The 27,999-nt window shown below is 31.8% G+C and overlaps 2 protein-coding genes across 2 annotated transcripts; one reads left to right on the forward strand and one right to left on the reverse strand.

Annotated features, from left to right (window-relative positions):
• Positions 1-35: 35 nt before the first annotated feature.
• LOC139527176 (cadherin EGF LAG seven-pass G-type receptor 1-like) lies at positions 36-27,995 on the reverse strand. The gene is made up of 9 exons (XM_071322526.1): positions 27,971-27,995; positions 19,844-20,097; positions 17,268-17,496; positions 16,699-16,889; positions 14,078-14,198; positions 13,003-13,221; positions 12,430-12,570; positions 519-679; positions 36-226 (listed from the first exon to the last, which is right to left on the reverse strand). The coding sequence occupies exons 1-9, from the start codon at positions 27,993-27,995 to the stop codon at positions 71-73; spliced, it is 1,497 nt and encodes a 498-aa protein (XP_071178627.1). The 3' UTR covers positions 36-70.
• LOC139486792 (integrase/recombinase xerD homolog) lies at positions 8,616-10,040 on the forward strand. The gene has a single exon (XM_071271761.1). It carries the CDS (start codon positions 8,964-8,966, stop codon positions 9,873-9,875), a length of 912 nt encoding a protein of 303 aa, XP_071127862.1. The 5' UTR covers positions 8,616-8,963; the 3' UTR covers positions 9,876-10,040.
• Positions 27,996-27,999: the final 4 nt, after the last annotated feature.

Here is a 27,999-nt window from a genome sequence, read left to right on the forward strand (position 1 = left end):
ATTTTGAATTTTGAATTATGAATGATCCTTCTCGGCTTTCGTACAACTAGCATGACATTCATTTCTGCAGTCACATACAGATAATAACCGAAACGATGTGGTCATTATTACCTTGTATTGAATAGGATATCTGTTTGTTCCTGCCTTCATCGATATCACTAGCACGGACAGTGAGCAAGACGGAATTTATTTTAGTGTCTTCAGGCCAAGTAGCAGAGTATATTTCCTTGAAAAAATAAGTAACTGATCAACAAAAAGCATAATGAAATAAATAACATGAATATTATTATGTTTCATATGGGAAGTATATTAAAAAAAATCTAAATCACGGATGATATTGCATTATATAACGGAAACAAACTACAATTTCAAACAAAACACAAAAATTTCCTCTTTGATCGCAGACGAACATGAAATGAATATATATTTTTGTTAAATCTTTCCTTATGTAATTCGAAAGCTGAAATATTTATGTTTTTATCAATGCAATGCATTACTATGAAAAAAACTTTTTTTACCTGAGAAAACACTGGATAATTATCATTTTCATCCGTAATCTTTATAGAAATTTCACCAAATATTTTCTCTGATATCATATCTGATGAATGCGCTGATACAGACAATTTGTAGTGGTCTTTGTCTTCTCGGTCTAACTCTGGACTAGCAACAATTATTTTTCCTTGAATGTAAACAAATATATAAACAAAACAAAATATATAAAGATCCATCACAAAAACAGTTTGCAAAACGAAAATTATGTTAACTTTTCACCTTCTGCGTTGAATGGATCATGATTTATAAAAAAAATATGATAGTAAAAAAACAAATCTTTTTGCAGCAAAACCACAAAAAAGGAAACTTACAGAATGTGACTTTTTTCTTTGAAACAGTATATATGAATAATGCACGTGCACGAAAATAACGGATACTATGAAGCACACAAAACAAGACATTCTTATCCTGTATCAAATACATTGCTTAATTATCTTCAGTTCCGGTTAGGGGAAAATGCCTCTAACTCTGAGTGAAAATGTATGTCCGTGCCTCAGTCTATGGAAGGTGCGATACGATAAAATCTTTTCTTATATCAATGAGCGATATTGTCTTATATCAACGAGTTGCATTGTGGGAAATCTCAGACGAATGTTTACATTTTTATGAAGGAACGAAGATTTCTCGGTATAAAGTAATGATTCTTTTCTTAAAACAGGCTGACATTTAACAAGACATACGTCTGCTGTATAATTTCTATGAATTATTTTAGGTTATACCAAGCAAGGTGTATTTAAACGAGAAAATTGAATTGTTGAATAAATGAGACATAAATACACGATTTATCATTTGTAGATGTACAAATTCAATGAATGTCATGTAGCAAATTATGTAGAATGCAATTGAGATGAATTCAATTGTTGGATAAGCCAAAATCGCCTATAAGTCAAAGATACTGCTATATTTTAAAATATCAATGCGATGTTTGTCTTATATCATAGCGATATTTTTTTAATATCAAAAATTTATGAATGCGTTTCTTTTCTAATATAACTGCTATAGTTTTCTAATATAAAGTTAATACGATGACACATCACAATGCATGTCAAAAGAACCGCAAACATAATTCACAAACTTAGTTCATGACCGGCTTAATGTTTGAGGATCAATATCACTAAAATTTCGTATCTGTAACAAAATTAACGCTTACACGATCTTATTATTTTAAAAATGTTGCTTGACCCTATTGATATTTGAAAGTGTTAACAACCTGTTCAGTCTATTGTTTTCAATCACATGGTTTAACCGACTAATTCTGATTGAAGTGATGATGCAATGGTGGAATTTAAATGCGGTTGTAAATAGACTACCAACCTATTAGATTCTAATATAGGTCCAGTGGCCGATCAATGCTCTTTATAGCTTGTTGTTCGGTGTGAGCCAAGGCTCCGTGTTGAAGGCCGTACTTTAACCTATAATGGTTTACTTTTTAAATTTTTACTTGGATGGAGAGTTGTCTCATTGGCACTCACACCACATCTTCCTATATCTATTTGAATTGGGACATATGGTTGGACCCCACCCCCTTATCCTAGGTTTGGAACCCCTTTTGAAAACGGCTGGATCTGCCTTTGAGGTCACACTGCTATAGCCTATCCACATGGGTAATATCGAAACAGACAAAAACTAGATATGTCAAAGCGACACGAATTGTCCCGTCTTAAAATGTTGAAAAATCTGCAATTTCAATAAAAAATGTGGACACAAACATGATGGTAGTCTCACATGTCAAAAATCGGCTCAAAATCTAGAGTTGTATAGAAAAAGAGTCAGTAAAACTGTGATTTTCAACAATTTTCGAAGTTGTTAACCCTTAATTTTGGCCAAAATTAGCGGAGCAAAACAATTTTAAATTTCATCTGCAAATCATCATAGTTAGCTCACATACAAAAAAAATCAGTCCAATATCTGAAAGCATTTGGAAAAAAGTCTGTATAACTGAGATTTTCAACAATTTATCAAAGTCCATAGCCCGTAATTTCAGCAAAAATTAGCCAAGCAGAACAAAACTTAAACTTGATCTGTAACTCAACATGGTCAACTCACATAACAAAAGTCAGCCCAATATATGAAGGCGTTTTAAAAAAAAACCTCCGTATAATGGTTTGTTACGGAATGACGGAATTTCGAAATTACGGAATTTCAGAATGACGGAATTTCAGAATGACGGAATTTCGAAATTACGGAATTTCTAATAAGGATAAAGCTATATGGCACCGACAACTTCATTGTGGACCATACATATCATTACTTAAAAAACATTCTTTCAAACAGTCCAATCCAATACAGCTCCAAATAACAATAAATATTCAAATGGTAAAATAAATATTCCAAACAAATTAAAATGTACAAATGCTGATGTTTCGAACTTTGAAGATACCAACTGAGTAGCCTCAGACTATAAATTGAACAACTTCAGATACAACGAAAATCAAAAATCTTGTCAAACAGAAAATGTATTTATTATTAACATAGAAAAAATATTGAGAAGGAAAACAGTTCCTTTTTAATATCAAAGACTTTCCCCGTTGGTAAATCGATATCACTATGAACATAATCAGCTCGCCGCCTGGACGCTCTTTTACATCGCGATGACCGTGAGGGCATTCCGTTGCTTTGTTACCACAGAGATCTGACTTGCGTTTTTGACTAGTAATCGATCGTATAAATAACAATCCGTATCGCTTGTTATAAATTCATTTCTTCAATGAATACTAAAAAAAAAAATGTTTAGAAAACAAATGAATAAGATGTAAATGTCTGTTTACGTAAGAAATGTGTATATATTTTTTCTATATTTATACATTTAGATCGTTCAGTGCTGTTTATTTGGTATTTTTATTGACGTAATTGTTCTTGTACCATCATAACTGTCGTTGCCTTTAAAGCTTTAGAAGTGTGCACTTAACAAAAGATTCAGCACCCAAATGACGTTTTGAAGGACAGGAAAGCAGTTATTTATAAGGGGTTTATCTGATATAAGATTTATAGATATATTAAGAAGATGGTGCATGAGTTCGAATGAGAGAACTTTCCATCAAAGTAATAGTTTGTTTTAAGTAAACCATTATAGATCAAAGTAGGGCCTTAAACACGGAGCCTTGACTCTCAGCGAACACCACGATATATAGGAACCAAAAAATAACTAGTGTTAAACCACTCAAACAGGAAAACCAACAGTCTAATTTGTATACAAAAAGGAGATTCAAAAAAGCACAGGCCAAATTTTGTCGAATCAATCTGAACGAGTACAGTATGATTCATCTTTGTCAAAAGTTAGTTTCATTGTTTTCAATAAAGAAAGTCTTCCATGCATGCGTTACGAGCATATCTGATATATATTATTTGGGTGCGTTCATTAGAAATTTGCTAAATGTTATATATATGTGAACAATGATTTTGATACTTAGCTATTTGATTACGACATTGTTTATTAAACCCCATCGGTACTGGCGTTTTCAAATTTTGAAAATGGTGGATTGAACCTGGTTATATTGCGCTAAACCTGTCACGTGTATGACAGTATCATCAAATTCTGTCATATTTACATCGATGCATGAACAAAACAGACATAAGAGGTAAAATTGTCAAAATTTGGAGAAAGCAGTCAAATATTAATACTAATAATTACTATTATAGATATTACAAAAACACCGCTATGATATTTTAAAAGTATCGCATTGATATTTTAAAAGTATCGCATTGATATTTTAAAAGTATCGCATTGTTTATTTATGTATATAAGAAAAACACAGCACTTCAAATTTTTCACGGACATAAACTTTAGCTTCTAACTAACTTCTGAATGTATATTTAGACTCAATTGTTGTTTATATTTAAACAATAAGTTTTAAAGTTAGTATTTTCATAATTTTTCGTTGCCGAAAACAACATTTTCCGCATGGAATGTCTGCATATTTACAATTGATATTAGACAATATCGCTCATTGATATAAGATAACATTTATTGTAAATAAAAGATTTTTTGGCTGGAATTTCCGATAATATTGATTTTATTAATGCCATGTGTGTAGAAGGCATTTCTTTGTTTAAGTATATCAACATGAGGTCAAGGACTACATCATGATCAATGCATGATCATCTAATTACATTATCTGATTGGTCAGTTCTTAAAATCGGTAATTAATATCAAATTTCTACATGTGCTTGGACATGCGGTCATTCGCCTTTGTTTTGGGAGAAAGAAAAGATCGTTTTGAATTTATCTGAAAAACCGAATAAACTGTAGAAAGGCATTCATCGAAGAATCCACAGATTAGAAGGTAAAAGCGAACCTTAACTATTATTTTATATATTTTTAATAACTTAATTTTTAATTTATTATTATTTATTTTTGAATTGTTTGTTGCTTTTGAACCATGGTCCGGCGTGCCTTAATTTTTGGTAATTCTTATATTCGTCGTTTAGAAACTTTTACTCATGAAAACTGTGATCGAGGTTGGTTAAATTTAGGTTTAGACGGAACCGACATCCAGGTGGAATTTTTTGGTTTGGGGGGAGGGACTCTTCGCCCCGGTAATAAATGTGTTCAAAAGCAACAATATATGCATATAGTTGAAGAATATATGCCACATTCGGTTTTTCTTCAGGTTGGAGGCAACGATTTGTCCTCTGAAAATGAGCCCGTGAAAATAGCAAGAGATATCAGTGTTTTTGCCGATTACATAATAAATTGCTATCATGTTAACCACGTGGTTATTGGTCAACTTCTCCCGAGGTATTCCGAAAGACCGGAAGCTTATTATAACAACAAGGTTTACATTGTAAACAAAGAACTTAGTCATTTAGTAAAAGTAAGAGACAATGCGACTTTCTGGCATCATAGGGGGTTGTGGAAGAACACCCCAGATTTATTATTAAAAGATAAAGTTCATCTAAATGATGAAGGTATGGAAATATACGCTAGAAGTGTCCGTGCTGCTGTTGGTAGCCTTTCACGAACATGTAATGTCGAGCAAACATGCGTTGCAAATTACCGTTTATGATTGTTATAAACTTATTGTCCCTATTTGGACATATGAAGAAAAGAAGCATACACTACAATTATGTAGTTATCTATGAATTATTTGCATATTATTACTCCATCACCTTTTGTAACGATTTATAATCTAAATTATCTCTGAGTGGTTGTGTTTAGTATGCACGTGGTTGTGCTTATATGCACATGGTTGTGCTTATACGCACATGGTTGTGACACTGGTGACATGAAAGATGTCTTATTTGTAAATAATTATGGTTGGTTACATCATTTATATCAGAGTTATATAATATAATATGTCTCTTTTTATATTTAAATATTGATTATCCATAATCATGGTTTATATACTTTTATTTCAGTATATTATTAGGTTAATTATTTAATCAGAGAATAAATCATGTCTTTCCCTATAATGGTTGTGTCACAATAGGGATCGATTTTGGTACTATTAAAGAATTTTATTCATATTGGTTGGTTTTATAAAATTGGTTTTGGAGTAATAATTAGCATACATGTATCATAGTCAAACTTAACTTTTAACATGAGAACATTTTGCTAGATATATCATCATATCAACTATGTTAATTTTATTGACAAGCATTTTGGTTTAAAAATTATACTTATTTACATTTATAGTAACATTCTTAAAGTTCTGTGATATACAGGATTTCTATTTTTTGTTTTTTTTTTGTTTTATGTTTTTATAGCAAAATGCCAAAGCAGAAGAGCCGAACAAGAATAAAGGCTGCTCCTCAAAGCATTGAAGAAGATGTTCCAAATTTAGTGGAGGAACAAAGTGAATACCACCACTATACAGGCCACCAGTGCGGAGACGCAAGACCAGACGAGCTGTTCCTGAAACAATTACTGAACAGCCGTCTGTTCCAACAGCAAATGACATTGCTGATGCTTTATTCCGAAAGTTTGAAAGTTCCGGCGTGCAACTGGTAAAAGACAATACAGCAGTTCCAATTAATGACTTAACTGGTATGTTGTCGTCATCATCCACACAACCAGAAAATTCATCAAATAATGACTCTCAGGGACAAATGTTAGCTGTCTTCCAACCGCCATTGTCTTCAGATCCTAATATAAACACGTCTTCTGATGGTGAGCTGTTAAACTCTAACTCGTATGCCGAGAATCCGTATGCTTGTGACATGTTGAGACATTCTATACCTTTAGACTATCATGTCAGCAGTAAGGTTAAATCTGATGTTTGGTGTGATAATTATGTAAATTTTGCTTTATTATTACCTTCTAACATTGATGATACATGTAATGAATCAACATTATTTGAGAATTTGAATATAACAATTTCAAATAGGAAGTCTAACAAAGAGCTTTTGTCCATTCACCAATGGACAAATGCTTTTGACATATTTATGTCTATATATCTTTAAAAGAATTTGAGGTCGGCTAGAGCATTGATTAAATATGGTTTTAATGTACGGTCATTATGCAAGTCCTTGGGTTTCCAAGCCGCTAAAGTATATGATTAGAAATTTAGAAAGATAAGAAAAATTTTAGGGTTACAATGGGATCAAATCAATGATGAACTTTGGCGATCTGCTGCTTTATATGAAAGACAATCTGATTTTTCAGGTCAAAATAAGAAGTCGTATGCTAAAACCTCAAACCCAGGCCCAAATTCTTTTCAAAGGAGGGCCCAGCATCAGTATCAATTCCCAAATGGCCATTGCTGGGCCTTCTGTAAATCAGGGGAATGCACAGCAAAGTTTTGTAAACTCAAACACCAATGTGTACACTGCAGCAAGAAACACTGTACCCTTACATGTCCAGAGCAACAAGGAAAACAGGCAAACTTTGTCAAAACTTCCAACACCAATAAAGGTTGAAAATTTGGAACATTTTTTAGTAGGTTATGAAACCCAGTTGAAAGATAAATTGATTCATGGTTTTTCTTTTGGATTTTCAATTAATTCTTGTTTTTCTACATCTCTTAATAAGAAGATTTTCCCTCCAAATCATAAAAGTGCAAGGGAAAATTATCATGCTGTGCAATCGAAACTGAATAAAGAGATTGAAGCAGGCAGAGTTAAGGGTCCATTTACAAAGCCCCCTTTCCCTCTTTTTGTATGCTCCCCTTTGGGTTTAGTTCAAAAAAAGGAACCCAATTCTTATCGATTAATACATGATTTGTCGTATCCTAAGGGTGACTCTGTAAACTCTGGTATTTCCCCAGAATTTTCGGCAGTACAATACCAAAACATTGAAACAGTTATAGATTTAGTCCAATCTTATGAATCAAACTGTCTAATGTCCAAAACCGATATTGAGCATGCATTTCGCTTAATTCCAATAGCTAAAAAAGATCATCATCTGTTAGGTTTTCATTGGGACAAACAGTTTTATTATGATGTATCCCTCCCCATGGGGGCTTCGTCCTCGTGTCAGCTATTTGAGGCTTTTTCTACAGCCCTCCACTGGATTTTAAATGATAAATTTCAAATATATGGGGTATCACACCTGTTAGATGATTTTTTCTTTGTCGGAAAAGCTGGCTCAAATGAATGTTATAGTGCATTACAAACTTTTCTTTGTCTTGCTGATAAATTGGGGGTACCCATCAAATCAGAAAAAACACAACTCCCTACTACTTGCATTACTATCTACGGTATTGAAATTGATTCTACTCAGATGGTAGCTCGATTACCTATGGAGAAAATAGAAAAAATTTTGCAATTATTAAGTAAATACAAATGTAAACTCAGTATCTCACTCAGAGAATTGCAATCCTTATTGGGTCTTTTAAATTTTGCATGTGGAGTTATCATACCCGGGAGAGCCTTTTTACGTAGGCTTTTTGATCTGACTATAGGTCATACATCTCCTCATTATAGAATCAATCTGAATTCTGATGCAAGATTAGATCTTAAGTTATGGTACAGTTTTATTGAAAATTACAATGGTAAATCTTTTTTTTATTCAAAGAATGGGTTTCATCAGATTTTTTAAAACTGTTTTCTGATGCTGCAGGTACTTATGGTGGTTTTGCTGCATTTTTTGGCAGCAAATGGTTTTCAGGGAAATGACCACCGGAGTTAATTGATTTACACATTACAGTGAAAGAACTTTTCCCGATTGTGTTAGCTATTGATATATGGGGCCCTCTATTAGCAAATCATAAAATACTGTTTTTAACAGATAATTCAGCTGTTGCTGAAATTATAAATAAGACATCATCTCGGGAAAAGAATATTATGAGACTGATCCGAAGATTAGTGTTAGCTGCATTAAAGTACAATATCTATTTTAGAGCCAAACATATTCCTGGGAAAACAAACGTTATTTGTGACTTGTTGTCTCGTTTTTCATTTCAAGAAGCTCATCAGATTGCTCCTTGGTTAAGTCCAACTCCTGTGGCCATTCCACTTCAATTTTTGCATCTATGACTGATAAGCTTGTTAGTGCATCATTATCTGCTGCTACTCAGTCATCATATAATAGAATGCTAAGTGTGTATTCAAATTTTTGTCAGAAATATTTTCCAGGAGTTAATGTACTTCCATCTACTCATGTCATGGTTGCTCATTTTATTTCACATTTATTTATTCAAAATTATCAACCATCTACAATTGCGTCTTACATATCAGCCATCAGTTTTATGCATAAAATTAAGTTCTTACAGGATCCAACAGACACATTTTTTATTAAAAAAATGTTAAAAGGTACAAAACAGTTGAGACATTCTGTTGATACACGGCTGCCAATAACCTATGACATTCTTGTAAAATTGGTTAAGGCTTTACCAAAAGTAATAGTAGGCATTTATAATCAAGTTTTGTTAAATGCTATGATGTCTACAGCTTATTTTTGTTTCTTAAGGATTGGAGAAATTGCAGTTAAAACTGAGTCTGAAATCTATAGAGTAATTCAAAGGGAAGATATAAAGTTTGAAAGAGTAAATGGTCATGTGAGCAATATGACAATTACTATGAAGTTCTACAAACATAGTAATCTACAGAGTAAGACATTATCAATAGCTAGACGTCCTGAAAATTATTTATGTCCTGTTAAAGCTATTGAGGAATATCTAAGGTTACAAAATTGTCCACATGGTCCTTTATTTCGATTTAAATGTGGAAAACCTGTTTCGGGTTTTTATTTCAATTCTTCACTAAAAAGTTTGCTTAATTTCGTAGGATTAGACACTAATTTTTATAAAGGCCACAGTTTCCGAATTGGAGCTGCGACATCTGCAGCTGCCAGAGGTGTGCCGTTAGCCTTGATCCAAAGCATGGGTAGATGGAAGTCGAACGCTTTTCAACATTATATTCGACTTGATAATTTTCACACTTAGATTTAATATAATCTCAGTCGCTTATTAAGTACTTTGGTAGAGGTCAACATGGCTTGCTTTACCTTATTGTGATTTTTTGTATTTACTTTTAGAGAGGTCAACATGGTTTGCTCTGCAAATTTAAGTTCTTTTTTTTTTTATTTCAGTCATTTACTATATGTAATGGTATTTATTGGGTTGGTAAAGGTCAACATGGCTTGCTTTACCTTTCCTTACAAGTTTAATTATCAATGATTATGTTGTATACTTATATATCATTTCTTTTTTGTTTTGTTTTGTATATAATATGTGTTATTATTTTTGTAGAGGTCAACATGGTTTGCTCTACACTTTTACTGAAATGCTAAAGTTAAAAAGAGTATATTTTATTCAATTTTGGGTGTTTTTTTATTGAGGTCAACATGGCTTGCTCAATTTTCTAATTCTGGAGTTCCTAAGTTGAATACAGAGTCCTCGGTTGGGGATCCCTCTTGGGATTTGTGGCACTTTTTCAACCCCACCTTTGATTATTAAAGTCATTGTCATTTATGCAGTACTATTATAATTGTTAAGATGTAAGTTGCATTTTAAATTAATTTCTGAATAAATGACATTTTACTCAACTTGTATTTTATTAACAGCAAACATAGCTCAGACTCTTTGATCTTGGTCATTTATACAAGGTTTTCTCGTTGTTATCTGTGTCAAGGAACATTAGCTGACAAAATAACATTTATTGTAAATAAAAGATTGTTTGGCTGGAATTTCCGATAATATTGATTTTATTAATGCCATGTGTGTAGAAGGCATTTCTTTGTTTAAGTATATCAACATGAGGTCAAGGACTACATCATGTTCAATGCATGATCATCTAATTACATTATCTGATTGGTCAGTTCTTAAAATCGGTAATTAATATCAAATTTCTACATGTGCTTGGACATGCGGTCATTCGCCTTTGTTTTGGGAGAAAGAAAAGATCGTTTTGAATTTATCTGAAAACCCTCCCATTTCCCTCCCTTTTAAGTGTTATTATATAGGACATTTATTTTTTTTTCTTTAAACATGAATTAATTACAATATTCATGTATACTTGTTTATATAATTTGTATATACATATGTTGGTGAGTTAATTTTTCAACTCACTTTTATTTTTTGTCATTTTTATGATGTTTATTTTGTTACGGTGTGGCACTTTTTCAACCCCACCTTTGCTTATTAAAGTCATTGTCATTTATGCAGTACTATTATAATTGTTAAGATGTAAGTAGCATTTTAAATTAATTTCTGAATAAATGACATTTTACTCAACTTGTATTTTATGAACAGCAAACATAGCTCAGACTCTTTGATCTTGGTCATTTATACAAGGTTTTCTCGTTGTTATCTGTGTCAAGGAACATTAGCTGACAAAAAAAGTTTTTATCGATACGCTTCTTCCATAGACTGTGCCTGCATTTTTTAAATATTTGTTCATCTTCTTTTTTAGTATCTTTCTAAGATGTAACACCATTCAGGTTCTACAATTGCTTTTTAAAACTATACGGCATCAACTTTAATGCACTATTCCTATTTATTCTTTAGTTGATTTAATATAAAAACGTACGTTTATCTTTGTAATATTATCTGTAACACAATAAAATAAAATATACTAGTAGTATAGTTTGTAGCATTCAAAACATTTTTATTGATAAACCTTTTAACTAGAAAATCAAAATGCTTAAAGCCAAAGAGTAGAAATAAGAAATATTCCCAACCCCTTAAGCAACAGATATCATACGTTTGTTACCATTTGGTAAAAGAAACTAATCTTTTATATAAAGAACCTTTTTGATATGATACAATTTGGTAATAGGTCCCTGTCTTTTTATATAATGATTTTTTTTTATGGTTTATTAAATTTCAAATTAGTTTTTTAATTGAAAATATCATTGACGTCATTATCGTAAAAGATAAATATCCACCGTAAAATAGCCAAGTTGCTGATCGTGAAACGTCACGAACAAACAATTATTAAATAATTTAACATTATGAACTAATATATTTACTTATTTTCACATATACTGCTCAAAAGTTTATAAACACAAATTCTGACTGAAAATAAAGTTTTAAAGAAATCTCGATTTATCTTTCAAGTTCGCGTGTTACGCTTTAATCATGTGTGTATTCAAAAGAACTACAGTACTGTTAACAGCTATGTTGGTCAATTTTCAGCTGTATATTATTTAACTTGAATTTAATTGATAAAATTTGTTTACACTAACACAGTCCCCTTGCAAAAAATCTAATAAATTGGGAGGGCTTTTGTTACCCCACCCCCTTCCTTCCGACAGCCATCTTAATCATATTTTATCAGATTTTTTCTTTCTTCCTTAATCGATTCAACTTGAAGCAGGTAAGCTATTCATATCAGACAATTTAGTGTATTTCTACAGATATGAGCCATTAAAGTTAATTTGGTGTTGCAGAATATTACTTTTCAGACTGTTCTGTGGAAAGTTATTTATTTTCAGCTTTTAACGGGCCAAGTTGTTGATTTCAAAATTCATCCCCTAACATTAAATATATTCCATACCAGTATCGCTTTCAATGGTAAATGATTTTGTCATGTCTTCGATGGCATATTTGATTTTAGAATGTTTTGTACCGGGTTTGTCATCATCTATAGCAGTCACCATGACAACAAAGGTGCCAACGTCAGAATTTTCAGGAATAGCTGTAAATAATTTAAAATTCAATTGCTTTATCACTCCTTATAAATTATCATTTCATTTTAAAACATTTTACTATGAATTAAAAAAGAAGAAAACTTAGAAAATGTTGTATAAAAGCTTCATAAAGCAATAACTGTAATATGTATATCCTTTAGTTTGAATTGATTTTGAACAAGTTACACAATATTCATAACAATTTCCGTGTAAACACCCAGCAATTCTACGAACGAAAGACTTAATAAATTGATTGCCTGATGGTTGGTTGTGTAACGTCCAGTGGCAAGTAGTTCTGTATTATTTTTACCAATTATCAGGAACAGAAACTATGTCGGACTTTTGATGTCCCCTTTAGTAGCCTTGTGTGGTAGTATGGAGCAATCACGTTCTGTTTGTCGTTTTATATGGTTTATGATTTAAACTATTTTTGTACTTACAAACAGTATATGTTCCATTATTTGCAGGATGCCAGAACGGCTTATGATCGTCAACATCCTCAACAAATATATTGACATGAACAAACGTATCAAGCCTAGGGACACCATGGTCGCGGACCTCAATCTCTACTGTCCAGAAATTGTCTTCCTTGTCGGTATCTATTTCTTTAATGAGTTTTAACTCTCCGTGATCTTTCATTGAAAATTTGGTAGCATCACCTGTTTTAAAGAGACAAAAACAAATCTTTTCTCTCGGTGCAATATCTCAAAAGTTTACATGTAAATATGAAGTGTGCCCGTCTGAATGAAAAAAAATATAGAACAGTTTGTTGTTATATGTAATTCATGATAAATTGTGTTCTCATGAATAGTAAGTAATCAAATATCCATAAACACCAATGAAAAAGGACACAGGTGTGAAAATAAACTACTACGGCTCCCAAAACTGAGAACACTACATATTTTCTTTTTTATATATTATAAATTTCAACCAACAATCAATCAGTTCATCTTTTATTACAGTAGAAATGACCGTAAAAAATTTCGAATGAACCATTAACAAAAACTTTATTTTATATGTGTTCTATATTGGATTCATCCTCGGCATGCGTGAAATATTTGCTACTGGAGAATTAATTTATCGTCTGTTACAGAACCTTTTAAGTTATAAAAGGCATCCGGTGTAATAAAAGTTAGCAATATCCAAAAGAGAAAAGTTAACGGCCGGATTTATACTTTGATAATGAGGGACAAAGTTAAATATTGCAACCAGCAACCCAATGCACATGCACGAGTCCTCTTTAGAAAAAAACATCCTACGCAAGTTTGAACATTTATGTGAATTTGTTTCTCAGTATTCAACAACAATGGTGAATCGTAAGTTTTCTGTTTATGTTTCGATTTTACTGCAGCTTTTCTTTTCGTTTATTTTTTATATTGGACATGGTGTTGTCTGTCTGTTTTTCTTTGACCTCCGATTTTAAACTCCCTTTGGTTTATTTTTTCATTTTTCAACGCAGCAAACTTTTATCCTTAAATTTAATGGAATCCTTTGAAATACATCAATTGTACCTACCTTTATATAGCTTGTATATCAGGTGTTGAGATTCTTTGTCTTTACAATCCAGTTGTATTAACGACGAACCAACTTGTTTAGTTTCAGTAATTTTTACAGTGTAAATTTGTGAGGAACATTCCTAGAGCAAAATACATGAAAAGAGTAAAAGCTACAGGAATTACAAAAAAATGAACAGAACAACATAATTTATACAACCAATCACCATCACCAGATTTCTCAAGGGAAACGGACAGAGAATACCTCAAATTTAATATATGATACTAACTAATGTAGCACGCAGACACACAACCTTGTGTCAAATGTTTTTCTTGGTTCTTAATTTTTCTTTGGAAAATCCCTGCATAAATCAGGAATATGACAGTAGTATTCCAATCATTCTGTAGGTTGATATAGTTGAGCTTTTTTGTATTGTCATTTTTATAGACTTCCCTTTTATAATATACCTTAGAGTTTTGTATTTTTGGTATGACATTTTCTATAAGTCAATTTTCTTTGGATTTGTTTATATTGACAACATCATATAGAAGTAAGCTTCATTCTGTATCTATCATTTTGGAGGGAAAATAGAATCACCAAGACCAAAATGATAATTAAATATTTGATTATATACAATCAAAAACTATTTTGTTAAAGGGCATATGTCTCATTATTTTGTGCACTATTAGTAGGTAATTGTCTAACAATTACAGACCTATTGGTGCGTTTGAAAACACAATGGAATGCTCAATGTCTTTTTTTTTATTTCAAGGACAATACTATACAAAGTTATTAGTTTCGATATCCCTCTGGTATCTTTTGCCCCTCCTGTATAAAGGGTTCTTAATGGGAAAACATGAAATGTCATTTTATGCATACATTATTGAAACAGAAACCAAATGCGCTAAACAAAACAACAAGGAACCAGTAAACAAACACCACAAAGAAACATCGAACACTTAGAAGTTGCTTCTCAATACACTCTCGTTACTTTAAACCTACGAAATAATCCTTTCTTAATGAGTATAAAAGTCCAAACTATCGACAAACAGGAAGAGAGAGTGCAACAGAACCGAAATTATTTACACTGTACAATTCATACTTATAAAATTCTTTTAAATTATCAAATATCAGATTATTTCTCACTACGAAAACAAAATCGTTCCGGAGCACCTGAGATCCCCCCAAATTTTTGGTGGAGTTCGTGTTGCTTAGTCATTTTTCTATGTCGTGTCTTTTGTACTTTTATTTGTCTGTTTGTCTTTTTATTTTTAGCCATGGCGTTGTCAATTTATTTTCCATCTATGGGTTTTACTCTCCCTCTGGTATCTTTCGTCTCTCTTTTACAAAACATGTCCAAACTTAGTAGGCGTCAAACATGTGATTGTCTTGCATATCTGAAGAAACACTTTATTATGCAGTTGAATTCATCATTATAACATTCCATATTAACATATAAGATCATTCCTCGATACAAAAACTGACTAGTTTGTAACAAGAAACGGACGAAGGGACAGTGTATTCAACCCACTCCATGAGTAGGGTATTACAACAGAGGTCAGACAGCGAAGTCATCTTTTCATGTCTTATTTTGCCCTCAATACACATCGGTTGCTTATATACGTATTGTTGTTATCCAATTGTTTAAGTCGTGAACACCTTCTCCTTTTACTCTTAGACTAGTATTACTAATAATCAACATGTCGGACTATTACCCTATCTGGAACACATGTCGTGTTGCTAAGTTTTCAGTTTCTATGTTTTGTTTTGTATACATTTTTAATGTTGTTCGTCTTTTATTTGTTTGTTGTGTTGCCATGGCGTTGACAGTTTATTTTCGACTAATGAGTTTGAATATTTCGCCTATTTTTTGTGAAGTCACGTGAATGTAAAACTAATGAAATTCGTGCGAGCCTTTCGTTTTCATCATTTTGGGTTCGGCATTTTCTGCCATTTTTTCTGTTTAGTGTTTGGGTTATCTTATTTTGTTATTTTCGTCATTGAAGAATGCATCCTATGTCTCCTATTCAGTCTTTTCTTATGCTTTCAAAACATTATTTGTGTTCAGTCACGTGATGTATCATCATCTGTGCAAACCTTCAGTGATTATTTTATCGTGATTATTCAAAAGAAATAAAACCTGAGGATGGTATAATGATATCAAGCTTATCAATATCAAATACGTATCTAAATACTTTAGTTAGTTCTGGTGTAATTGCTTTTAATCCAAACATCCAATAATGTATAACATGCACTAAGTTCACAAAAAAACAAACGTCTATATTTTACCTTTCATGAATCACTGTCGTGAATGATATATATCGATTTTGTGGGTGTTGGTGACCGAATTTTGTTAATTGTCTTTTACGCCAACCACATTTTCTAGAGTACGGATTTTTTTTAATAATAGGCTTGAGTTTTGATTACATTAAAACACGTGATATTTTCCTCGTGTTTAATTTAATTATCATATGTTGGTTAAAAGAAATGTATTTCTTTCCTTGATTCTTTCTTTTTCTTTGTTTTTGGCTTTTTGTTGCTGTAACTTTTCTGGCTTTTGTTGCTGTTACTATTTTGGCTTAAGTTGTGGTTACACTAGACTAGGTTCATTTATATACATTATAATTATTTGTTTTACATACAGGAGGGTGCTCGTTTACGTTGTGTACTGTAATGTTGAGGTTGAATGTAGCTGATCTTTGAGGAGGCTGATTTTCATCGACGACTGTTATGATTAAAACATGTAGTGGTACTGTCTCATAGTCTAATAGGTGACGCAAATAAAGCCTCCCTGTCAGTTCATCAATGTAAAATACACCTTGGCTCGTGGACGCTGATATAAACAAATATAAATTCAGAAATTCAGTGGAATGAATTATGATACAGAATAAGGAACAAAATGCATGGAGCATTTCGGAAAAAATGAATAATAAGATGCATAATCCTTACTATGGTAAAGAATGGTTAGTCTCGTTAAGATTTTTGGAAGTAAACGAAACATTTTTTTCAATATTTTTATCAATAAATTCAACACTTCACATTTGCCTTAATATATATAAAAGAAGCTGTGGTATGATTGCCAATGAGACATCTCTCCTCAAAAGACCAAATGACTTAGAAATTAACGAATATAGCTCACCGTTTGGACTTCAACAATGATCAAAGTACATTATTGTATACGTATGCAAAATAAAAATACAATAATACTCACATGTCAAGGTTACTTTTGTTTTCTGCTTCTTTCTCTGTGAATCAAGGTCCTGGTCGAATGGTTTTGTATCCAGAATCATTGTTCCTATATCTGTATCTTCATTCAGTACTAACGAAGTTGGCAGAGAGAAAAACTGAGGATTAAACTCATTTACTGGGGTCAAGGTTATATCCAAGGTAACAATTGCTTTTAATGGCGGCGTTCCCCCATCAATGACAAATATTTCCAACTGCATTTAAAAAAAAATGAATGCAATTATAATATATAGAATAATTTACTAAAAAACGCGACGAAGTCTCAAGATCTGTTGTTATCAATTCACATATAAACATTAAGAAATATGGTATGATTTCGAATGAAACAGATTTTCCCAATACTTTATAGTTTTGAATTTTAAAAAAAAGAGTTAAAGATTTGAAAAACTAAAAAAAAAATATGTTGGTTTTGCGCTTAAAAGTTCTGACTCTGATAAAAAAAACATAACCCCTCCCCTCTCTGTAAGTTAAATGGTTGCTTCCTAACCCTTACATGAAAAATGTAAAGCCATATTTCTTTCAAGATTCTTAAGTCCTTTTTTGGTCAAATAGACCTAAATTAACTGTTTCGGCTCATATATGTTACAGGCATTTTCTGAATTTTGGCATTTTGTAAAATGACTGAAATTTTTAGGCATTTTCTAAAATGCCTGCATGATTAAGGCATTTTACAAATTGACTATTGTTTAGGCATTTTATAAAATTGAATGAAATGTACTCAAAATTTAACGACTGGAAATACCAAATAGATAATTTTTATTCTATCATTAAGTATAGAATGCAATTTAAACAGTTACAGTTTTATAATTGTCATCAAATAATTTACATTAACACCAAAGATGACAATTATTTGTTGCTACATGTACATGTAATGTTTGGATGACAGCGGATGTTACACATTTGTCCTGACTTTTTGCAATGACAACGTTTAGTGTTACATCTAGTCTAATTACCACTAGCACTTCAGCCACATTTTGTGTAACCCTGGCCATCCCTCGATCCACATGGGGAATTGCAATTAATACATTCGCTCCAACATCCACCTCTGTCAAACATCTTTCCAATAGATTTCTCATCCTGACAACTTGTTTTGTCATTGAGTCTGATGCATGCCTTCTTTCATTTCTGATAACTTCTTCATTTGAACGCAGATGACAAGAAATAGTATCAGACATATTTCTTTTTGAACACAGCTCATGTGTTCACTGTACACTGTGCACAAGTCGAACACTGGATATTCGAAAAACATTGATTTTCAAACACGGCACACCCATGAACATCTAGTTCTGTTTCCTCAGTATCGGATAGATTCAATGCTGCATTAAGCTGGCGTACCTCGTCATGCTCGTTTGGTTTATCAGAGCTTAACTCATTTGGCTTGTCATTGCTTATCTCATCTGGCTTATCAGAGCTTTGAAGATGCTGCATCAGACATTACCATCTCGCATAGACTGCATATCTACTAGATGAACCTGAGCTCTACTCAGATAAATATGGAAGAAAAACAAAAAGTCTCAATGTTTTGTCAATAATTGGTGCATGTTAAATTTCCAGCGGCCAATAGTTCATGTATATTCAATAGGCCTACGAGGCAACTTAATGGTAACAGAAATCTTTAACTAAATCTTCATATGTGATTATGTCCTTTTTTTTACTTGACCAATTGTTAAAATATTTCTTAAGTGCATCATATTTTTATTTTCAATGTTTTGCAAGATGATCCATTCAGGCTCCTAGGAGCCTACAGATTTTCTTATTAACGCTTGTTATGAAGAATTTTAAATAAGTTATTATAGCTCAACAGGAAAAAATGCACCTTCCTTTGCATATGATAATAATTCGAATAATGTCCTTTTATTCCAATCTTAATTTTGTTCAAAATAGTTTCATATTTTTCTCTGTTCCATATAACATTTTTCTGATTAGAATCAGCATTTTCAATTAATTGGTTTGTAAATCTTTGTTCTGGTGTAAGAACAAATTAACATGGCCTTCTGCCATAATGAAGATCATTAAGGGAATACACTCAAAGTTGTTGCTCTATGGAGTTTATAATTATAGACATTACAACTAGTAAAACATAAAAACTTAATCTTCAGGCTACAATTTTAAAAAATAATCTTAAATTTATTTTACTCAACCCTTTTTTGTAGCTTTACACTATATTTTATCATCAATTTCATGCATTTCATATTTACACAATTTGCCTGAAACAGACAAGACAATTAGTGATATGTTCATTAAAAATTTCAGGCATTTTGCAAAATAACTAGGTTTTTTAGGCATTTGTAAAATGCCTGTCAACTTTAAAATCTTTTTTAAATGCCTAAAAAATCAGCCATTAATGATTTTACAAAACGCCTAAATTTAGAAAATACCTGTAGCATATAAATATTATTTGGCTTTCAAATATTTTGCACTGAGCGTTTCTCGTGATGGCTCATGAAATTTATATAGTGTTGTTAACATTTGTTTTCATTCATTTAGAAAAAAACAAGGGGAAAAAAACTGTGTTCATTTTTTTTTTAAATTTCCACTTACAGTGAATGAAGTTTTAGAGTTGATATCATCAAAGTCGAACTTTCCTGCAGTTTTAATATTTGCTGTTGTTCCCGTCAGCAGGAGATTAAATTTTCTAGCGTCATTTCCGGAGGATATGACGTATGTTAATGACCCATCTACTCCGCTGTCGGTGTCGTCACATGTCAATGGAAAGACTGTGCTGTCTACAGTTGTGTCTTCTGGTACTTGTATAGTATAAAACAAAGAGGGACAAACAGGACTTGTGTTTGCATCTGAAATAGAATAATATATAATGTATTCTCCACGTTACTGATAACATGGAGGCATTTAAAAATGAAAACGATGTTGTAACATCTACATCTTTTTTAGGCATGCAAGACCTTTGTGTCCTATTAGTAAAAAGTTTTTTTGTTTCAAATTTTTTTCTGCAAAAGTAATGTCTATCTTATAAAGTATTTCCCAAGCCTGAAACATGTTATCTAGTGGTTGTCGCTGGTCGCTCTCTGCCATTTTTGAAATTCGGTCGCTGTTGTAGTATAAATCGGGTAGCAGGATTTCTACTGTTGTGTTTATCCTCATAAGATAGTAGTTCTTTATAAGTTAATTGAATACATAATCAGTTCATTATCTGTTTTAACACGTATTTTGAAGAAAAAGGGAAGATAATTTTACTACAATAAAATTGAGAATGGAAATGGGTTACAAAGACAAAAACCTGACAAAAGGACAATGAACAGCCTTGGACCGTCGACAGGTTAATCATGTTTTGTGAGATCTTAACCCCCACTCCCACCCCAACCCCTTATGCAATGGATATATTTACTTGATCTTTTCGGGGTTGTAAATATATAAAAATGGATAATGACACAATGTTTATCCATCTGCAGCTTGCAATTCATTTGTACTATTAATACTTTGTGATTTATTTCAATAGCATGGCTAATTTTGTTTGATTAAAACGAATATTAACTTGTTTATCTACCAGGAGTGACATGGAAACGGTTTATGTTTTTGTAAAATTCATTTGCATTTATGAACATCAAAGATATTAAAGACAGAAGAACAGATTTAATCTAATATATTATCAACTATAAATTTGCTTTTACTGTGATCTAAAATAATATCATTTGGAAGGGTGACGTATTAAGTTCAAGATGAAAGCATACTTAGTTAGGGGCCAGCTGAAGGACGCCTCCGGGTGCGAGAATTTCTCGTTGCATTGAAGACCTGTTGGTGACCTTCTGCTGTTGTCTGCTCTATGGTCGGGTTGTTGTCTCTTTGGCACATTCCCCATTTCCATTCTCAATTTTATTAGTTAGAATAGTTTTCTTAAATCTAATAAATGCCCTTAAAATGGTTATTTTCATCATCATAGATAGCTTATTAAAATCATGAAAACATACTGAAAATATTTTCTATTACATAATTCAATAGATTAGACGTTTTCTCATTTTATTTCGATCAGTGTCAAATCTTTCTAGATACATCAATTTTTGTTTGTGGTAGAATTTCGCAAGACACACTTTATTCTATCTACGAGCCGGTGATGCCCAGTGGATTTTTTGATAAATGTATAAATGAGTTTCTTCTCCAATTAAGCGCGTGGCTACAGAACAACCACCCGTCGTTTGACCACCAAATATTTTGGTCACTTCCCTTAGAAACTGTTAAACATTTACTAGCAGCTTGAAAGTAATAAATTGTCAAATGTCAGTTCTTTTTTGGACCTATCAGATGCTAAAATTTCCTGTTTGCCGATAGTTTAAATGTTTCAATATTTTGAATGATTGACTTAAATTTAAAAAGTTACTCCCGCATTTAAATATGAAATATGTGAGAATGTTGATGGAGGAGGCTCTGTAGGATATAAGCAACTATTATAATTTCAATTTCGTTTTCAGCTGCAGATTTGTGCGTATACATGTACCAGTTGGAAGTAAAGAATATGGCGATTGAGATATTGATGTTATCATTATTTTGGTAACACGATACCTTAATTATGTGATAATAATTGTTGTCCAGTAAAATCATGATCGAAGATTGAGAATTTTTGCAATTTACTTCTAATTGATCTTATATAAAAGAGTGTTCGTATGTGGTCCGTGTAACCGTTGTAACCTTGGCAACCTTTTGAAGAGAAAATGACGAGACACGAGATCATTATCTAAAAAACTAAGATGATGACTTTGAAGTAATTTAGTATAAACAATTTTTAAATGATTTTTATCTGGCCTTCTGATTTCTGTCATTATAAAATAAGAGACGTACAATGTATAATAATAATAATCTATTTTATTATTGTGTCACATATTGATTGACATACATATTATTTAACAATTATATTAAAACATACATAGAACAATCAATACCCAGCCATATCATTTGGCTTATTAGACACATTGCACAATATATATATACATGTACATGTTCTTAAAAAACCAACGATACTTTGAAATACTATATTTTTAAAACTTATAACTATATGATCTTAACATAATAAAGTTATGTCTAAAACTTCACACATATATGTGAGAATATTTACGTTATATATATCTCCATACGTCATTCTTCTTACAAATATATTGCGCAATGTTGTTCAATTAGAGATTTTTTCTTCAAACTTTTCAAAAATTTGGAATTTGAGAAATTTGGAAGAAAAAATGAGCTGCTACCATTCACCCCCTCCCCCTTTTTTTTTGCAATTAGTCCAAAACCTGACATTTCTTTATACATAATTTACAAGAAGTGTAAGGAAGGTAAATCAGAAGATTACCAACATTATTTGTTAAATGTTTTTGAATTACCTCCCCTACACTGCTTTTAAATTGTCTTAATTGTCAATTGACCAGAAAAACATACATTTGCAGTTTGCCACTTTTTTGGCCCTTTTGCCCTTAATTCCAAAAATAATTGAGCAAAAATCCCAGAGTCAATTCTAACCATCCCTTTATGGTATGAAAACTTGTGGTCTAATTTTAAAGAGATTCATACATGTACTCTTAAACAAAAGTTTTTGTTTGAAAACTACAAATATGCTTATTTTGGGTCCCCTTTTGGTCCCTAATTTTCACTCTTTTGGGACCATTACCCCCAAAATCAATTCCAACTTTCCTTTAGTGCTATTAAACCTTCTGGTAAAAATTTATAGAGAGCCATTCACTGAAACAAAAGTAATTGTCCGGAAACTAAATGCGTCTTCGGACGACGACGCAGACGGTATGATACCATTATACGACGCAAATTATTTTTGAAAATAAATGAACTCATCATAGATAAAAGGTTTCAATTTTTGTACGCCTGACGTTTGTTGTCTACAAAAGACTCATCGCTGACACTCGAATAAAGTAAAAAACGTTAAATAGTTCAAATAATAATACGAGCATTAATATTAGGACCAAAAGTTTCACATGGTTGTGGCAAACGTGGCTATAAATCATATTATATAGATAAACAATATGAATGATTCCTTGTACATCATAAAATCATGTCATTCGTCGGTCACGCACTGGTTCAAGAACGGTTTTTGACTGACCGCTAGGTGGGGATGCAGACAGATCAGTGAAAACGAACATGTTAATAAATTGTTGATTACAATTCTGTTATGACGTAGTTTATAAAGCTACTGCCGCATCAACAATAACAAAATTTAAACATCGATTATTATATTAATAATCAAAATTAATATTGAGAAAAGAAATAATTAAACAAATATGAATCTTACCGACATTACAAATGAAAAATCCTGCAAAAATGAAAACAAAAATTATTACGCCTACCATTACGAAGGGTTAAATTTTTTTAAGGTTTTGGAGGTACACTGTATTACCTAAGAAATAGTTTGAACTAGACAACCGACCAAGGATTTTAATGGTTATATTTTGTACCTTAATACACAAAGCATCATTGATTGTATCAAAGATTTACAAAATTTTATCGCTTATTTACTTCACGGATTATTATCATTTACATGATTTAGTATCGGTGAAGGTCAGTTTATGAAATATAAAATAGTGAACTACACCAAAGCGTTGCTAAAAAATTACACGGAAAACAAGTAAATAACGTTAAAGTCCGTCGTCTTTTTTTTTTTAACAAATTAAAACATTATACAAAAGTCATATTCAATTTGGTATAAATATTGAGAAAAGTTGTAAGTGATTTTTTTTTATCTCCCATGTTTTGTATTCAGTAAAAATGAAATCACATGTAATGTATTTATTCTATCAGAGAAGCAGCTCACTTACAATATGCTTCTGAAAAAAATTCCTCTCCTATTATTTGCCTATGGGCCTTTAAGTGTGGAACCAGAAACTGTAAAAAGCTGAAGTTTAGTATTGAAGCGATTGAATTATTTAAACAAATAAAAGATAAATGGAGTCCCGCTTGTATATATTATCGTTATAAAGAATCGGAACTCAAGAACGGTAAAAGTCACTGGACCCAAATTCGAACTTGCTCTGACTATATTTGGTAATAAGCATTTTGTATAATTTTCATAAATTTTGGTTAAAAAAGACTACCACTGACTTGCATGTGCAAAGAAGAAGTTATTTGGACGAAGACTGATGTTATCTATGAATTAAGGTTGTCCTTCTATAATAGTTTATTGGATAATACACATGTATATCCCAATGGGGTTGAAGGCATACATACATTGTAGATCAACAATACAATACAATACACCATAAAACAATAAAGGAACAAAACATAATATACATATATCATGCAGTTGTTGAGTCCACCCTCCTCAGTGACCATGATAATAATAAATCTATAATCGTACTTGACTTGACCCTCCTGAAAGTTATTTTCATGATTTTTGTATCAAAGATGTACAAAATGTTATCGCTTATTTACTTCACGGATTATGATCATGTACATGATTTAGTATTTATTATTTTATCAGTGAAGGTCAGTTTATGAAGGCATGTACTAAAAGGTGGAGTGGAGTGGAGTGGAGTATTGGAGTGGAGTGGTGGAGTGTTGGAGCGGAGTCATGGAGTGAAATCAACTTAACATATCCAAAAGTAAATATCAATTTAAAAGTCATTTATAAAAAAATATTTAAATTGCAGCACACAATGATTTTATATTATTTCATTTGACATATTTGATAATTTATCAAAGTTGGACAATGTTTGGGGTAGCATTTTATGACAGCTTAGATGGAGGGGGATAATGTTGTCAATTGTGTAATTTATTTTACTTTCCTAAATTATAGTGTATTTTTAATAAGAAGGGAAGCAAAGGCCCAGTAACCTATGCAATTAAAATTAGTTTTGGACGAGCTCACAAAAAATTTATTAAAATATACATAGCGCTTAAATATGTTAATTTTCAAATGTTGTAGGCTTAGTCCCTAGTTAAGAAATGTATGTCTTCACCTTAATAGGTACCCGAAACACTTTGGCTGGTCGAATATATTGGAACGGATTGGGAGTGATCTCATTTCAATAATACTGTTTTTCAGAGAAACAGATTGTATCAAGATTTTAGATCTTGGACTTAAATATTTCTATGATCATATCTTTTTAACACAAGATCATTTGGAACATTTGTATGCTTATCTGAAAATGATCATCCACAGCCGTAACATTTTCTTATTATTCCAGTTATGAAAGTAAGATGGAATGGTTGTTTAGTTAAATCATGTCTTTGAAATTCAGTGTCTTGTCTTTAAAATTATTTACACCAGACTGTTGTTAACTAAGGTAAAATTGCTGAAAGACCCCCTCCTCCATGGTATAATGAACATGAATGCAGTTGGATGCTGTGGATACATGTATTCTATGATTTTTAAAGCTACACATGTATACAAAAATATCTTATAAATTGATATTGATTTTTGGATATGTTAGGTAAATTTCACTCCATGACTCCACTCCAACGCTCCACCACTCCACTCCAATACTCCACTCCACTCCACTCCACTCCACCTTTTAGTACATGCCGTTTATGAAATATAAAATAGTGAACTACACCAACGCATTGCTAAAAACTTAAACGGAAAACAAGTAAATAACGTTAAAGTCCGTGGTCTTTTTTAACAAATTAAAACATATATATCAGGCAGTTGTTGAGTCCACCCTTGTCAATGACCATGACTATAATATAAATCTATAATCGTACTTGACTTGATTCTCCTGAAATTTATTTTTATGATTTTAAAATTAAACTTGTTATAAATTTCCATTAACAACATAAATTAAAATAGGATATATTGCTAGTTTATTATCTACAGTAGATGCTATGTCTAATAAAAATCCCATGGGTACACCTATTTTGCAATATAAACACCACGTACAAAAATTAAAGGGAGGCATAATGTGTTCATCCACTTTAAAGATATGTATAAGAGACCACGCGGTAAATATTTTTATTAGATAGTCAGCACGAGAATGCCACCTACGGAATACACACGTAATAAAATTGTTGAAGCACTCAGTATTCATATGAAAGATGCATGAGATTTGCCTTTGATCTTTTAAGTGTGAAACGGTGACACTTCGAATTCAGCTCACATGAAACGTAATTACATGTTTTGTCATATATGTTTTGTTTCATAGAGTTAAAATGTGCAATCCTTATATCAAAACTATTTTATTTTAAACTTACAATTATTTTATAATCATTATTTTTTTTAAATCAAAGTAATTGGTTTAATTTGATACAATATTTTAAATTCTAATTTTTAATTTGCTATTTTCTTTTACGTCAATACTTAGGACAGCGGTTAGGACATCCTAGCTAAGATAATCCTAAGATAGCTTCGATGTGCATGCCGAGACGTGTCGTAAGTCGGTCCTAACTTTATCATAACTTCTGTCCTAAGAAATTCTTAGGACCGATCTTAGGACAGTTTCAATAAACAGGCCCCTGGTTTTATAGGTAGCTAAAAAATATAAACTTCTCACTTGTATGGCAGTCAAATAAAATTCCATTATATCAGTGCTTTGCTTTTGAGCCAATTGGTACTTCATTTATCAAAATAAACTTTCATTTGCGCCAAAATAAACTTTCATTTGCGTCAAAATAAACTTTCATTTGCAACAAACCTTGATATTTCCTTCGCGCCGAAACAAAAACATATTTGTGCCAATGATACACGTTATAAGTAGAAATTTTTTTTTTTATTCGAAAAAGATTAAAACAGTTTTCGATTGCATTATAAAACTTACTGGTCCAAAATCAGTAATCGTTTCCATAACGAAAACAACATAAAATGATACGTGAACAAAACAAACAGAGATAATAAGTAAAAATGTAAAAAAAAATAGTACAGCAGTAAACGTTGTGCTATAATCTGAATGACTATAAAAACAAACAAAATTTAATATGTTACATGTACAAATTAACATGAAAAGGCATATGGACAAATCACATTGGCAAAAATAAAAGACAAGAATACCAAAAAAATACCATAGCACAATAACACAATGACGTGATGTATAAGTACAGAGCAGTGTCAAGTTGGCATCAACAAAAATCGACTACACAGTAAAAGTACTATTCATGACAACAATAAAAGAATACTATTCACGTTATTAAAATGATAAACTACGTCAGTACCAAGATATATACTTAAGACCGTGAAATTGATATGCGAAGTATGGGGACAACTCTCAAATTCTGAAATAGAACTTTCAGAAAGAACACAACGATATGTTGCGCGATATATACAGTGTATGGACAAATATTCACCAACGGACTCAATTATAAGCAACCTTGGTTTATGGTCATTGGAAGCTGTAATCGACAAATTCAAACTTTTATTCTTTGGGCGATTATGTAGGAGTAAATCGGGCACAACTCATAAAAAATTGTTCAACATATGCATCAGTCAATTTATTCTGGATGAAAATGCCGAACACTCTATAACCTATAATCTTATAACAACTCTTGTTAAATACGATCTATTTTCTTTCCTTGAAACCTATGTAAATGAGGATTACATACCAGAAAAAGTGCTGTGGTCGAAAATTGTCCGTCAGTCTATCGAAATTTATGAAGAGAACAGATAGAAAAGTAATTTAGAAAATAGAAATTAACTCAAAAGGTATTCCAAAATTCATCCTACCCTCTGTGAACATAGATTAATTCGGTTGACAGTTTTATATCCCGATGCAAAACTCGAACTGCTAGTACTTGTGGCTTTAGGATCAGCAGCCATTAAG

Source organism: Mytilus edulis, chromosome 1 (assembly GCF_963676685.1).
Source record: "Mytilus edulis chromosome 1, xbMytEdul2.2, whole genome shotgun sequence".
In the NCBI taxonomy this organism is placed as follows: Eukaryota; Metazoa; Mollusca; class Bivalvia; order Mytilida; family Mytilidae; genus Mytilus; species Mytilus edulis.